Source organism: Diceros bicornis, chromosome X (assembly GCF_020826845.1).
Source record: "Diceros bicornis minor isolate mBicDic1 chromosome X, mDicBic1.mat.cur, whole genome shotgun sequence".
Lineage (NCBI taxonomy): Eukaryota > Metazoa > Chordata > Mammalia > Perissodactyla > Rhinocerotidae > Diceros > Diceros bicornis.
Genome location: NC_080781.1, coordinates 87,219,630 through 87,232,534, shown reverse-complemented (window position 1 = coordinate 87,232,534; position 12,905 = coordinate 87,219,630). Strand labels below are relative to the sequence as shown.

General features: G+C 35.3%; 2 protein-coding genes across 3 annotated transcripts in view; one reads left to right on the top strand and one right to left on the bottom strand.

Annotated features, from left to right (window-relative positions):
• Nucleotides 1–9,328, bottom strand: part of FAM133A (family with sequence similarity 133 member A) — a 44,713-nt gene extending 35,385 nt beyond the window's left edge. Inside the window, exons 1-2 of one of the 2 annotated variants that reach the window (XM_058535250.1) lie at nucleotides 9,277–9,328; nucleotides 8,436–8,505 (exon numbers count right to left, since the gene is read on the bottom strand). The gene's annotated coding sequence lies outside the window, so the exon portion shown is untranslated. Of the gene's footprint in view, nucleotides 1–8,435; nucleotides 8,506–8,904; nucleotides 8,960–9,276 lie in introns of those variants that run through there. The other variant, XM_058535251.1, reaches the window with a different exon arrangement.
• Nucleotides 9,329–9,518: 190 nt separating this feature from the next.
• Nucleotides 9,519–12,123, top strand: NAP1L3 (nucleosome assembly protein 1 like 3). Its single transcript, XM_058536302.1, has one exon. It carries the CDS (start codon nucleotides 9,850–9,852, stop codon nucleotides 11,269–11,271), a length of 1,422 nt encoding a protein of 473 aa, XP_058392285.1. The 5' UTR covers nucleotides 9,519–9,849; the 3' UTR covers nucleotides 11,272–12,123.
• The last annotated feature ends 782 nt before the right edge of the window (nucleotides 12,124–12,905 follow it).

Here is a 12,905-nt window from a genome sequence, read left to right as displayed (position 1 = left end):
TTTTTATGTGTACTTTTACATAGATGAGATCATACTGAAGATATTGTTTTGCAACTTGCCTTTTTCATTTGACACCCTACTGTGGACATCTTTTGTACACATTGAGAACCAGCTCTTTTCTTCTTAGTTACCAAGGCAGACGTGTTCTCAAGCTTTGGTTTCTGGCATTTTCCCAAAAGCTTAAATGCTTCAATAACTACTTTTTGTGTAAAAAAAGAACACTTAACTTCCCAAGGAAAAGTATCTTTTAAATGACAAAGAAATGGGGGACTTTGTTTTCTAATGTCCTACAAGAAAGGAAAATTCAACGTGACATGTAGATGATACTTAATTCAAATAACAAGGCTCTGATAATAAAAAAAAAGTAATCTGATTCTCCTAGTAACCTTTTTAAAAATTATTTTATTGTGGTAAAAACCGTTAACATGAGATCTATCCTCTTAACAAATTTTAAGTGTATAATACATTATTGTTGACTATAGTACAATGTTGTACAACAGATCTTTAGAGCTTATTCATCTTACTTAACTAAAACTTTATGAGTAGCCATTTTTATGATATCCAAAGTACAATTTATTGAAAGGAGATGCCCTGATGTTGTGATATATAGTTTCCTTTAAATGCCTATTATTTGTAAAGCAATTTTCAGAAAATTATTTACTAGAAATCTTGTGTTATTAAAGAAAATACTAATGAAACAGAGAGTTGAGTAAATGAAACTTTTAATTTCATATTAAATATGGATCCTTATTAGATTCCAGGATTTTTCTTCTGAAGACTCTGCATAGCCTCTTAGCTATTAAAAAAGTATATAAGATGTTTCTATTTAGAAATTGGTTGCTAAAACACTAATTCTTTGAATCCTGAAAATTTAGTAAACTAATGTGATTTGCCACGTGGCAGTTATGCACCAGTAAATTTGGTACATTTAGAGGACAATTATTAAATAAAAGTAGGATATAATTAAAGGCTAAAAATCGTTTTTACTTCAGCAGCAAGTAAAAACAGACCTGCTATCAGGGAGCCAGTTCATTAGTTCAAGAAGTTTCTTAGTACTAAGTGTGTTCTCGTGCAGAGCAATACTCTGTGCAAGGATGGAGAGTTATACACAAGAAAATATCTTGGTCCTGCCCTAGGGAAATGTAAGATACACTTAAGAAAAGAAGGTGTGTGTGTACATATAAGAAATGACCTATGTGGCTCTGTTATAATGTTTATCAAAAAGTATACAAAAATGTAATGTAGCCTGAGTAAATAAGCCTTAAAAGAAATGAAGAGTTAAAGAACTACATTCCAGTGGGAAAGCATTCATGGAGAAGATAAGTTTAGTAAGGAAGTTAGAATTCACTGATTGAGCACTCACTATGTTCTAAGGGTTTTACATGTATTATATTATTTAAAGCTCACCATGGCTCTATGAGGTAGGTACTATTATTATTCTCATTTTACAGATGAGGAAACTGAGGCAAAATGAGTTGAGAAATTTGCCCGAGGTCACCAGAGGGTAAAAGACACAGTTTATACATATACACATAGGTCTGATTCCAGACAGTACAGTATCACTAAAATTTTGGGATTAGAGCAGGGATAATGATAAGTGTTTTCAGGAAGATTTTTCAAAGAACTATGTATAGCATACATTAGAAGCTAGGGAAGAGCGTGGAGGCAGCGGCAAGCAGACTGATCATTTAGTCTAATAATTTACATAATTCTTTCTTTATGTCATTTTTAACCTTTTTTACAGGGAAGGCTAGACACATTCTCATGTCAGATAATGAAACTGTATTAATTAGTTTGGTTACCTCTAAACAGAAAATGCTTAGTCTTTTAGACAGACAAACATTGGTTATAAAAGACAGACAAACCTGCTTAATATTATAATTTTGAAATTTTGGTTACATCTGTTTTAAGAGACTCACTAAAACAAAGTAATAAATCTGGAGAATTTATGGCTCCATTTCTTGTTTCTTTCTCTGTATTAAGTGGATTTTTTGAGGAAAACTAAAAACAAAGAGTTCATTAGACATCCTATTCGTTTACTCACTTGTAGTCAGTCATGATGCAATTTTCTTGCTTCTTCTCTTTCATTGCTGAGTTAGACAACAGTGAAGTGTTAGCTATCTTCACCTTGAAAATATTAATACCAGATTTGCTGAAGCATTAGCCTTTACTACATGCTAAGCATATAATTTAATTGAAAAGCCTGCCACAATGGACCATAACTAAACCAAGGATATTAGTTCTCACCTTAACAACAAAATGTGACTTTGGGTCACAAGGCAAATTCAACTTATTTTCTAATTTGAAAGGGATGATGCACATATAAAACACAGCAACTCAAGCTGATTAAATTCATTAGCCTTGGCCATGGATCATACTCATTCAACTGGGATAGGAATCCCCATGTGGCCCTGTGAATGGTATAATAATAGAAAACACTTATTGAGTCTTTATGCATCTGACAAATAATTTATATAGATTCTCCCCTTAATTCTTATAAAACCACCCTATGGGGCACTTCCTATCATTATCCTCTTTCTAAAGATAACATAACCTATGAGAGGGTTGGAGATGTGTGACTTGTCCAGGGTCACACAGACAGTGAGTGGAAGGATTTAAATCCAGGTAGTCTGACCCCAGAGCCTGTGCTGTTGCCTGAAACTCACAGGAAAATGGATCAGATCATCATAGTGTATCTTCCTGGGTGTCAATTTTACTCAGGAACAAGGAATCTTACCTTATATAAAAACTAATGTCAATAAATTATGGAATACAAGTCAAATATTGAAAAGAAATTTATAGTTAAAATGTATAGATTTCAAGGAGTTTCCTGCTTTCAATGGGTAGCTTCAGGTCATACATTCAGGCTCCTCAAAGTACAAGTTCCTCTGCTGCTAGGGATACTTAAATGGAAAAATTCCTAGGATGTTTTTCACTTAATTGTAGATTGGATACATTGGCATTTACTTTAAGCTCTGACCTCCCAGTGTTTGGCTGTTAACCAAATAAAGTCATTAAGTATGTTAGAATTAATGAAAACCATCTTTTTCATTAAATTAGCTTGTTCTAGTATACCTTGTCAGTTCAAGCTAAGTCCGTTGTGTAAGCCAGAGGAACTCGAGGACTGATGCCTTTAAAGGTACTAACACCACGAGAACATAACTATTACCAGGGGAATGGACGAGTGGCCATGGCTGTCACTTATCTCCAGTTCCAGCACCTGTCCAGAAGTTTATTCAATTTTGTTCATTAAAGATGGTATGGTAGAGTGGTTAGAAACTCAACATCTGGAATCAAATCATCTGGTTTCACATCTGGGCTCTTCCGATTATGAACTATATGACCTTGAACAAGTTATTCACTTAGCAATCATTGAGGATACAAGGATGATATGAGGATAATACCATATAAAGATAGTATGAGGATGATAATAAACCCCTCAGTGGGTTTATTAAATTGAAATAGTCAAAGTAAAGCACTTGGTCCAGTGTCTGATACATTGAAAGTGATAAATAAAGTTAGTTATTACTATTCAGTGACAACTATGAACACTTACTACATAATACTTAGAATAATTCTCTATTATTGGAGGACCTGAACAATCTTTACCCCTTAATCTGCCCCTAAACCAAAATCATTAACATTTGTGAAAATGACTTTTTGAATACCTAATAATATATGTGAAAGTGTGTTAATCATGGAATTGTCTGTAATGACAAACACCTGGAAGCACCTAGCATGTCCATCTAATAGAGAAGGTGTCATTTTCCCTGATCTGTATAGGGAGGTTGGATTAGATCATCTCTAAAATTCCTTTCACTTCTAACGAGGACAATATTTTCACACAGCTGTTAGTTAGACTTGACATCATTACTCTAAGTAATAGAAAATAAAAAGGGAAATCTAAGGTATTAGATGAGTATTTAAAATTAAGTCACAATACACAGTACTCTAAACCAACACGTAAAAAATAAAAAAAAATCTTATTAATATCAAGAACAGCAGTCATTATTTAACACATTGAGAGTTATATTATATTTAAATATATATGTAGTTAGTTTTATGTAAATTCTATACTCTTAACCTTCATAATAGAATAAAAATAAATAGTGCCAAAAATAAACATGAGATACAAGTTCAAGACTTAGATAATGATTATATAATTTAGGACTGTTAGGAAGTTTGAAAGCTCTCAAGAAAGAAAGGGGGCTGTATGTGGTGTAAAATATTATAATACCTGGCATGGAATTATATTAACATTGTATTGATTTTTTTTTCCTTTGAAATAGCAGGAGACATTCTGTAGGCAGATAATGCCAATCAGGATGAGTGGCTATTTGACCTTAGAACTATCAAGACCTAATATTATAATTAATATCAAGGAGTTGCCAACATCCATGAAATTTCCACCTTCATGCATATTAGAGTTGGAAAATCTCTATTTGTAGATTCCTATGCTGCTTCCAAAATAGAAGTCACAACATAGTCAGAAAGAAATGCTATGAGTGGCTTGAGACTATATAATATGAAAGGTTACTTTACACACAATCTTGATAAATAATAATATTATTAAAAATATCAAACAATATTGAATTTGAGTTTTATGTGCCATTATTAGCCCCATTTTAAAGAGGGAGAATACAGGTAATAAAAGTGAGGTAGTCTGCCCAATATCTAATACAACTAGTGAGAGCAAATACCAAGATTCAAGCCCAGCAATTCTGACTCCAGAACCTATACTAAAATCACTTAAGTAATAATGTCTCACTAAAGGAATCAAATACTGAGGCTTGATTATTGTTGGGATTCTCCTCTTTTATATTCTAAGACAGGGTTTTGTGAATTATGTGTATGTTGTTTGATACAAAAATGACCATCATCTCTGAAGAGCTGCAGGATATGTATTTGTTCCCACTGGCAGGAATATTTGCAGTACCATAAGACTCAATTTTCCTCAGAGGATGCACTTAATCAAATTAATTAAACATATTTTGGAATTCTGGATGAAAATTGACATAAAATGTCAATTTTGGCTTGTTCTACATTGTCCAAATGTAATGCAAAATTAAGAAATAGTTATTATAGTCAGATATACATGTATGGACATTGCTCACCATTCAAATACTTTGAATTTTTTCCCTCTTTTTAGCAGAATTAAATAAAATGCTTCCAAACTTGCAATAAAACAGGTTTGCTTTATTTGAATTTTAGTGTGGGAATTCTTCAAATGAGTACTATCAGCAAAAGATTCTTGACTGCCCTTGTAAAAGTGTTCCTCTGTGATGTGGATTTACATTTTTGAACAATGTATGCTATTTTTAAGTTGAAAGCTAGCATTAGAACAAATATCCAAATAAGTAAGTGATTTTCCTTTTCTGCCATTGCATAAATTGTAACTGCCCTTTTAAACTCCATGCAGTTAAGGCTATAGTGCCAGAAATGTAATTCACAAATATTTCCTTTAAAAATCAGTTATAGCCACATACTATATTCTATTCATTTGTGTGTATCCTTATTTTAGGAATGAGTATGGAATGAGACAATTTTGCTTTGAAAACCATAGTATGAAATAATAACCATTTTTTATTGTTATTCCTTTTTAAACCATAACTTATTAACCGCTTGAAAATACTTTTTATTTACATTTTAGCCAACAGGTCTCTCTCTTATCAAAGGCGAGAAAAACAAGGGCATTATTTGTGCCCCTGAATAATGCTAGCTACCATCCCTCTGGCTGGACTGTAGACAGTCACACACTGGCAACTCCGGGAAATAGAAGAGTATTTGTATTTCTTGTTTTTATTTGTTTCCTAGGTTATTACTGCTATTTGCCACTTTCTCTCAGATATTTGAGAGCAGAAATGAAAGGCCAAGGATGAAGATCCAGCTGCTGTAACTGTCTCCACTGTAATGAAATTCTGTTAGCCCAGAATTTGGTTCTCATTCTCTCTCAAACATATCTAACAAATATTTACCAATTAGGTGATTAAAATCAATATATGATGGAACAGAATAAAGAGTCTAGCATATACCCACACATATATGGACAACTAATTTTTGACGAAGGTGCAAAGGTAATTCAGTAGAGAAAGATAGTCTTTTCAACAAATAAAGATAGAACAATTAGATATCCATATGTAAAAAAAAATTTCAATTTATATCATGTAACACATACAGAAATAGATCAGATCTAAAGTTCTGAAAGTACAAAACTTCTAAACAAAACTTCTAAAAAAAGTAGAAGAATATCTTTGTGACCTTGGGCTAGGCAAAGATTTCCTAGAAATGATACCAAAAGCATGGTACATAAAAGAAAAAAAAAGATGATAAATTGGACTTCATCAAAATCACAAACTTCTGCTCTCTGAAAAACCATGAAAGGCACTATTAAGAGGATGAAAAGAAAATCCACGGATTGGGAGAAAATATTCACAGAGCTTATATCTGATAAAACACTTGTATCCAGAGTATATAAAGAATTCTCAAAACTCAATAGTAAGACAACAACCTAATAGAAACATGGGCAAAATATGAATAGACACTTCACCAAAGAAGATATGTGGATGGTAAATCAGTACACAAAAAGATGTTCAACATCATTAGTCATTAGGAAAATGAAAAGTAAAACCATAATGAGATACTACTACATACCTATTAAAATGGCTAAATTTAAAAACAGTGACCACACCTAGTATTGACACTGCTGGTGAGAATACAAAATTGTACAACCACTTTGGAAAACAGCTAATTTCTTAAAAAGTTAAATATACACACCAACAAATGAAAACACATGTCCATACAAAGACATATACAAATGAACATAGAAGCTTTATTCACAGTAGCCCAAAACTCGAAACACAAATGCCTATCAACAAATTGCGGTATTTCCAAGTAATGGATAACTACTCAGTAACAAAACAGGAAAATGACTCTCCATGCACACAACAACATGGATGAATCTCAAAATAATTATGCTAAGTGAAAGAAGACAAGTAAAAAGAGGGGTATATTACATGATTCCATTTATATAACATCCTAGAAAATACAAACTAATCTATAGAAACAGAGAGCAGACCTTTATTTTTTATAATTTTTACTTATTAGATTTTATTTGCTAATAAAAACATATATTTTTTAAAAATACGGATCCCTAATTCATTTCTTACTCCAAAATACTAATTCCTGATGGTACAAAATTTAACATGTATATGAAACCATTAAAGTGCTATAAAAATGTAAGATCATTCATTAAAAAAAATGTCCATCATTTTAAATGAAAATAAGTTGTAGAACAATATTTATGTCATAACTCTATTGATTTAAATCATTTTCACAGTATATGTTTTGATTTAAATTATGAAATGAAAAGATATGCACCTAGTAAGTTTTATTCACCATTCTATTGCTATCCTCTACCACATATGCTTGGCACATGGCAAGCACAGGAATATATTAGCTGAATGACTAAATAAATGAACTCATTCATTGTTGATGGGACTGTAAATTGTGATAACTTTTCTGGAGAGAAGTTTGGCAATATGTATCAAAGAGTAAAATGAGCACACAATTTATTCCAGCCCTCTCCTTTCTAGGAATTCATCCTGTGAGTAATTTTCACAAGTGCATACAGTACATATCCAGGGCTAATTTTCTTATAACAGGAAAATATATGTATGTTAGTGGAGAGAGAGTGTGGGAAATAGGTGCCCTATAACAGGAATCTGGTTAAATAAATTAAGGCAAATATTTCCATGGAATATGTATCTATTTTAAAATAAGATGTTGATTATTTACCATGAAAATATAGCCACAATTAATTGATAAATTAAATGAGCAGATTACAAAACATAATATGATGTCACATAGATAAAACAGTGTATATAAATAGGCAGGTGTGTATATGTACAAAGAAATTTCTGGAAGGAAATGCATCAAAATGCTAACAATGGCTATAGTTTGGTTGTTAAGATTGTGTATTTTTACTATCATTGGAATTTTCTATATTGTATTTTTTCTTTAAAATGCTTATATACTTTGACAATCAGAAATAAACAATAAAAGTAGATCCATTTACAAAATAGAAGACTAGTGCTTCCTAATTTTTTATAAAATATATGATGAAACGACAAAGCACAAATCCTACAATAAAAAAGTAACATAAAAGTTAATCTAACATTTTCCTCATTTAAAATAAAATAATTCATATTTTAATTTACTGCTTGTATTCTATGAGCAGGTTTAGATAGTGAATGTGATTAATTAGGCTATTTTCTACATTAGTATGTCAAATCACCTCCGTGGATTTTTCTGCTTCCATAGAAATATCAAGATATCTTCCAATTAAGTCTTTAAAAGACTATATTCTGTGAATTTTTATTCAAATACAGGTAGGTAATTCTTGTCATTCATAAAAATGGGCTAAATATGTTCCTTACCTTTTAATGAAAGGTAAACACTGGTCTTTTTGGATGTACCAAGGGAGTTGTTCTGTAGCAGAAAAGAATCCTGTAAATAAAAATAACAGATACCTGTTTTTAAATTTCATTTTGCAAAAGTTTATTCACATATTTCTGGACTTGTAAATCATACTTTTAATATGGCTAGAATTTTACAATGTTAGAAGGAAATTGGTGGTAGATGACATTGTGAAGTATATATTGACAGAGGATGCACGTTTATCAGCACAAATTCCCCTCCCATTCTGCTGTTTGTGGAATTGAAAACTGCTGCACAAAAGTATAGAGCAAACCTTCTGCTTTTAAACAATACTACCTAACATTTGAATACCCTTTTATTTTATCTACAAGGTTTGAAGGGCTAACTGGCAAGTCAGCAGCAAGGTTGAGGTACATTATACGCCAGCTTAAAGAGAGAAATATAGTAAAAATGGTGCAACTGACTCACGGCAACATGGGCTCGAAAACCTTGTAGATGGATATAAAGCAGGCTTGCCAAACATCACAGACAGCACTTATTAAAACTGCTACGTGGAATGCAACATGCCTGCTTTCTAGCCCCTCCCTCCTTTGCCAATAAACGACTCTCCTTTTTTCCAGTGTAAAAATACATGCTCATAGAATATTTAGATAAAATAGATTAAAAAAAATCATCCATAATCACACTACCCAATGATGCCACTTGGAGTACTTTCATCCAATTTTTTAAAAACAGATTTTTGTCAAGAGGCCCCTGATAAACCAAACGGGAATTTAGGATGAGCGGATGGGAGAAAGATACTCCTCTTCCCTTGTTAGGAACTATGGCTAGTATTTTTACCTCATATCTAAGCTTTTTTTTTTTGAATTATAAAACTATAAAGGTAGAATTTAAAGGGGAAAAATCGTCTTCCAGGGGTGTGTGCCTCAGCTACCAAGGAGCGTCTGGGAAGATGGGCGGAGCCTGGAAGGCGGGCGGTGCGTTTGGTCATTCATTGGGCTTAGGGACTGTCAATCAAACTTGCCCAGCAAATGAGGCGCGAGCTAAAGGCACCCTGGGAACTAAACTAACAGGAGGTCTGACTGCAAGGGGAGGGGGCTGCCGATCTAAACCGTGAAGAGAACTTGGGGTCTCACACAGCGCTATTCGGCTGCGGCACGCCTCTGTCCACCGCGGCGGCAGCCGGGAGAGGCCTTGCCACCGCCGCTCTCGCGCAGGCTTCCACTGCCGCTGTCACCTCCGCGCGATCGCCGCAGCCCAGTCCCGCCCCACGCTGCTGCTGCCTTCGCCGCTGCCACCTTCTCAGCCCGGGCCGCTGCCGCCACCCAAGCATCCGTGAGTCATTTTCTGCCCATCTCTGGGCGCGCGGTCTCAGCAGTAGTCACCACCTTTAGAGGTTTACTGGCTTGCAAAATGGCAGAAGCGGATCTTAACATGGTCTCGGGACCTGCCGCCCAGGGGGTTGCTGAAGAGATGCTGGCTAGCTCGTCTAGCGATTCTGGGGAAGAATCTGACAGCAGTAGCTCGAGCAGAAGCACTAGTTACAGCAGCAGTGGCAGCAGCAGTAGCCGCAGCCGCTTATATAGAAAGAAGAGGGTACCTGGGCCTTCCAGAAGGGCGCGGCGGGCTCCGTCGGGTAAAAATTTCGTGGACCGGCTGCCTCAGTCAGTTAGAAATCGTGTGCAGGCGCTCAGAAATATTCAAGATGAATGTGACAAGGTAGACGCTCTGTTCTTAAAGGCAATTCACGATCTCGAACGAAAATATGCTGAACTCAATAAGCCTCTATATGATCGGCGATTTCAAATCATCAATGCAGAATATGAACCTACAGAAGAAGAATGTGAATGGAATTCAGAGGATGAGGTGTTCAGCAGTGATGAGGAGGTGCAGGAAGACAGCCCTAGTGAAATGCCTGCCTTAGAAGGTGAGGAAGAAGACGACCCTAAAGAAAAACTTGAGGTAAAGGCTGAAGAAAATGAGGTACCTAACGAAATTCCTGAGGCAAAGGCTGAAGAAAAAGCAGAGTCTAAAGATTTGCTGGAGGCAAAGCCTGAAGTAAAAGAAGATGCTAAAGAAGTCCCCCAGGCAAAGGCAGAAGATAAAGGACAGCCTAAGGCAGTAGAGGCTAAGGCAAGGGCTGGAGTAAAAGAGGCTTCTAAAAGAGTTCCTGAGGTCAGGCCTAAAGAAAGAGTGAATCTTAAAAGAGCTCGTAAGGGAAAGCCTAAAAAAGAAGATCCTAAAGGCATTCCTGACTACTGGCTGACTGTTTTAAAGAATGTTGACAAGCTTGGGCCCATGATTCAGAAGTATGATGAGCCTATTCTGAAGTTTTTGTCAGATGTTAGCCTGAAGTTCTCAAAACCTGGCCAGCCTATAAGTTACACATTTGAATTTTATTTTCTACCCAACCCATACTTCAGAGATGAGATGCTGACCAAGACATATATAATAAAGTCAAAACCAGATCACGATGATCCCTTCTTCTCTTGGGGATGGGAAATCCAAGACTGCAAAGGCTGTAAGATAGATTGGAGAAGAGGAAAGGATGTTACCATGACAACAACTCAGAGTCGCACAACTGCTACTGGAGAAATTAAAATCCAGCCAAGAGTGGTTCCTAATGCATCATTTTTCAATTTCTTTAGCCCTCCTGAGATTCCCCAAATCGGAAAGCTGGAACCACGAGAAGATGCTATCCTTGACAAGGACTTTGAAATTGGTCAAATTTTACATGATAACGTCATCCTGAAATCAATCTATTACTATACAGGAGAAGTCAACGGTACCTATGATGATGGCAAAGATTATAGAAACAGAAAATGTCGAAAATAAAAAAGAGGCTGCCTGAAAGAATATTCAAGAATCTCAAAACTTCAAGCAGAAGTGAAGCAGGTTTATATAGCGTTGGAAAAAAACAAACAAACAAAAAAACCTGCCTCATAACCTCAACACTAGTATTCCTTACAGTCTGGTGTTTTCATATTTTCTTGGTAGTCTAAAAAATTGTCTTAAGTATCAATTTATTCTATCTCGCCTGTTGTAGTGTAATATTCTTCAAAATATGTAAACTGCTGTCAATTATCTAAAGCATGTTAGTTTGGTGCTACAGAGTTTTGATTTTTGTGAAGTCTTTTTGTCATGTTCCTACCAGAATATAGCTGTGAAAACTGTCAGAATTGTTAACTGAGACAAATATTTGAAAAAAAAGTTCCTGAAGTATCAATGCAAGTGTTTTTTTTTTCTTTTTCCAGCCCAGAAAACTAAGGGTTTAAATCTGCTTGCACTAGCTGTGCCTTCATTACTTTGCTATAGGAATACAGTGATTATACCAACTAGAACAGTCTATTGTAAAATTTAATTACTTGAAAAAAGATTAGCATACATTTAAGAATGTCCATCAAAACCATATATGATACAACTGTGTGCTTATTTATTTGACATACTGGTCTATAAATTTAATCATAATGAAGTTATTGTTTACCACCGAGGTGTTAATATGACCCAGTATTTAAAAAAATGTTTCCTCATCTTATACTGTGTAATTGTAAACTAAAGTTACTAACCATATTTTCTTTGTATATGTTCTACTTTGCCTTTCATTGAAAATGATCACTTTACATCATTTGATTTTTTTCATGTTCTTCTATTACAACCTAAAATAAATAAATGTCAAATAAAGTGTATCATGCTATGAGAATCTAGCATTTTCTCCTAATTATAAAAAATATGCCTATTATAGAAAAAGTAGAAAATACTGAGGAAAAGGGAAATTTTAAAAAATGTAACTATTATTAACATTCTGATATATTTCCCAGAACTTAGCTCTTCTTTGGAGGATACACATTCAAGTGATTGGAGAGAAATGGGATGGGGGAGGAAGAGAAGAGGAGGAGGGAGGGGGAAGGAAAGGGGAAAAGGGTGGGAGAAGAGAAAGTGGGGAGGGAGAGGGAAGAAGGAGGGAGGGAGGGTGAGGAGAAGGAAAGGGGAGGATGGTGGAAGGAGAAAAGGGTGTGAGGGAGGAGGAAGGGAAAGTAGAGGAGGGAAGGAAGGGAGAGGGCTGGAGGAGGGGGGGAGGGAGTGGGGATGGGGAAGAAGAGGAAGGGGAGGAGAGGAGTGCCTCACCCTGAAAAGACATCTATATAAGCTGTTGCTTTCACTTCCATGAGTAGAGTGGGTAAATGACCTAGGCCCACCCTCCACCCTGACTTGGGAGGAGGTCACACTCTCAAATGTGGCTTATTTTTTCTTACAGGTGACATCATGCTCTTACCTCTTCTGCACCATGCAGCTGGTTACAGGGTAATTAGATCCTGAGATTTTGGTTTGAAATTAGCGTGAAGTGGAGGCCCCTTAAACTCACCAGAGAGCTTTGCACTGGGCACAAAGGAACAAGCACAACACATAATAAAGTGGCATCTTATTTGACATTCGCCATTTCCCTGTCCACATGTATTTTCCTTCAAGAC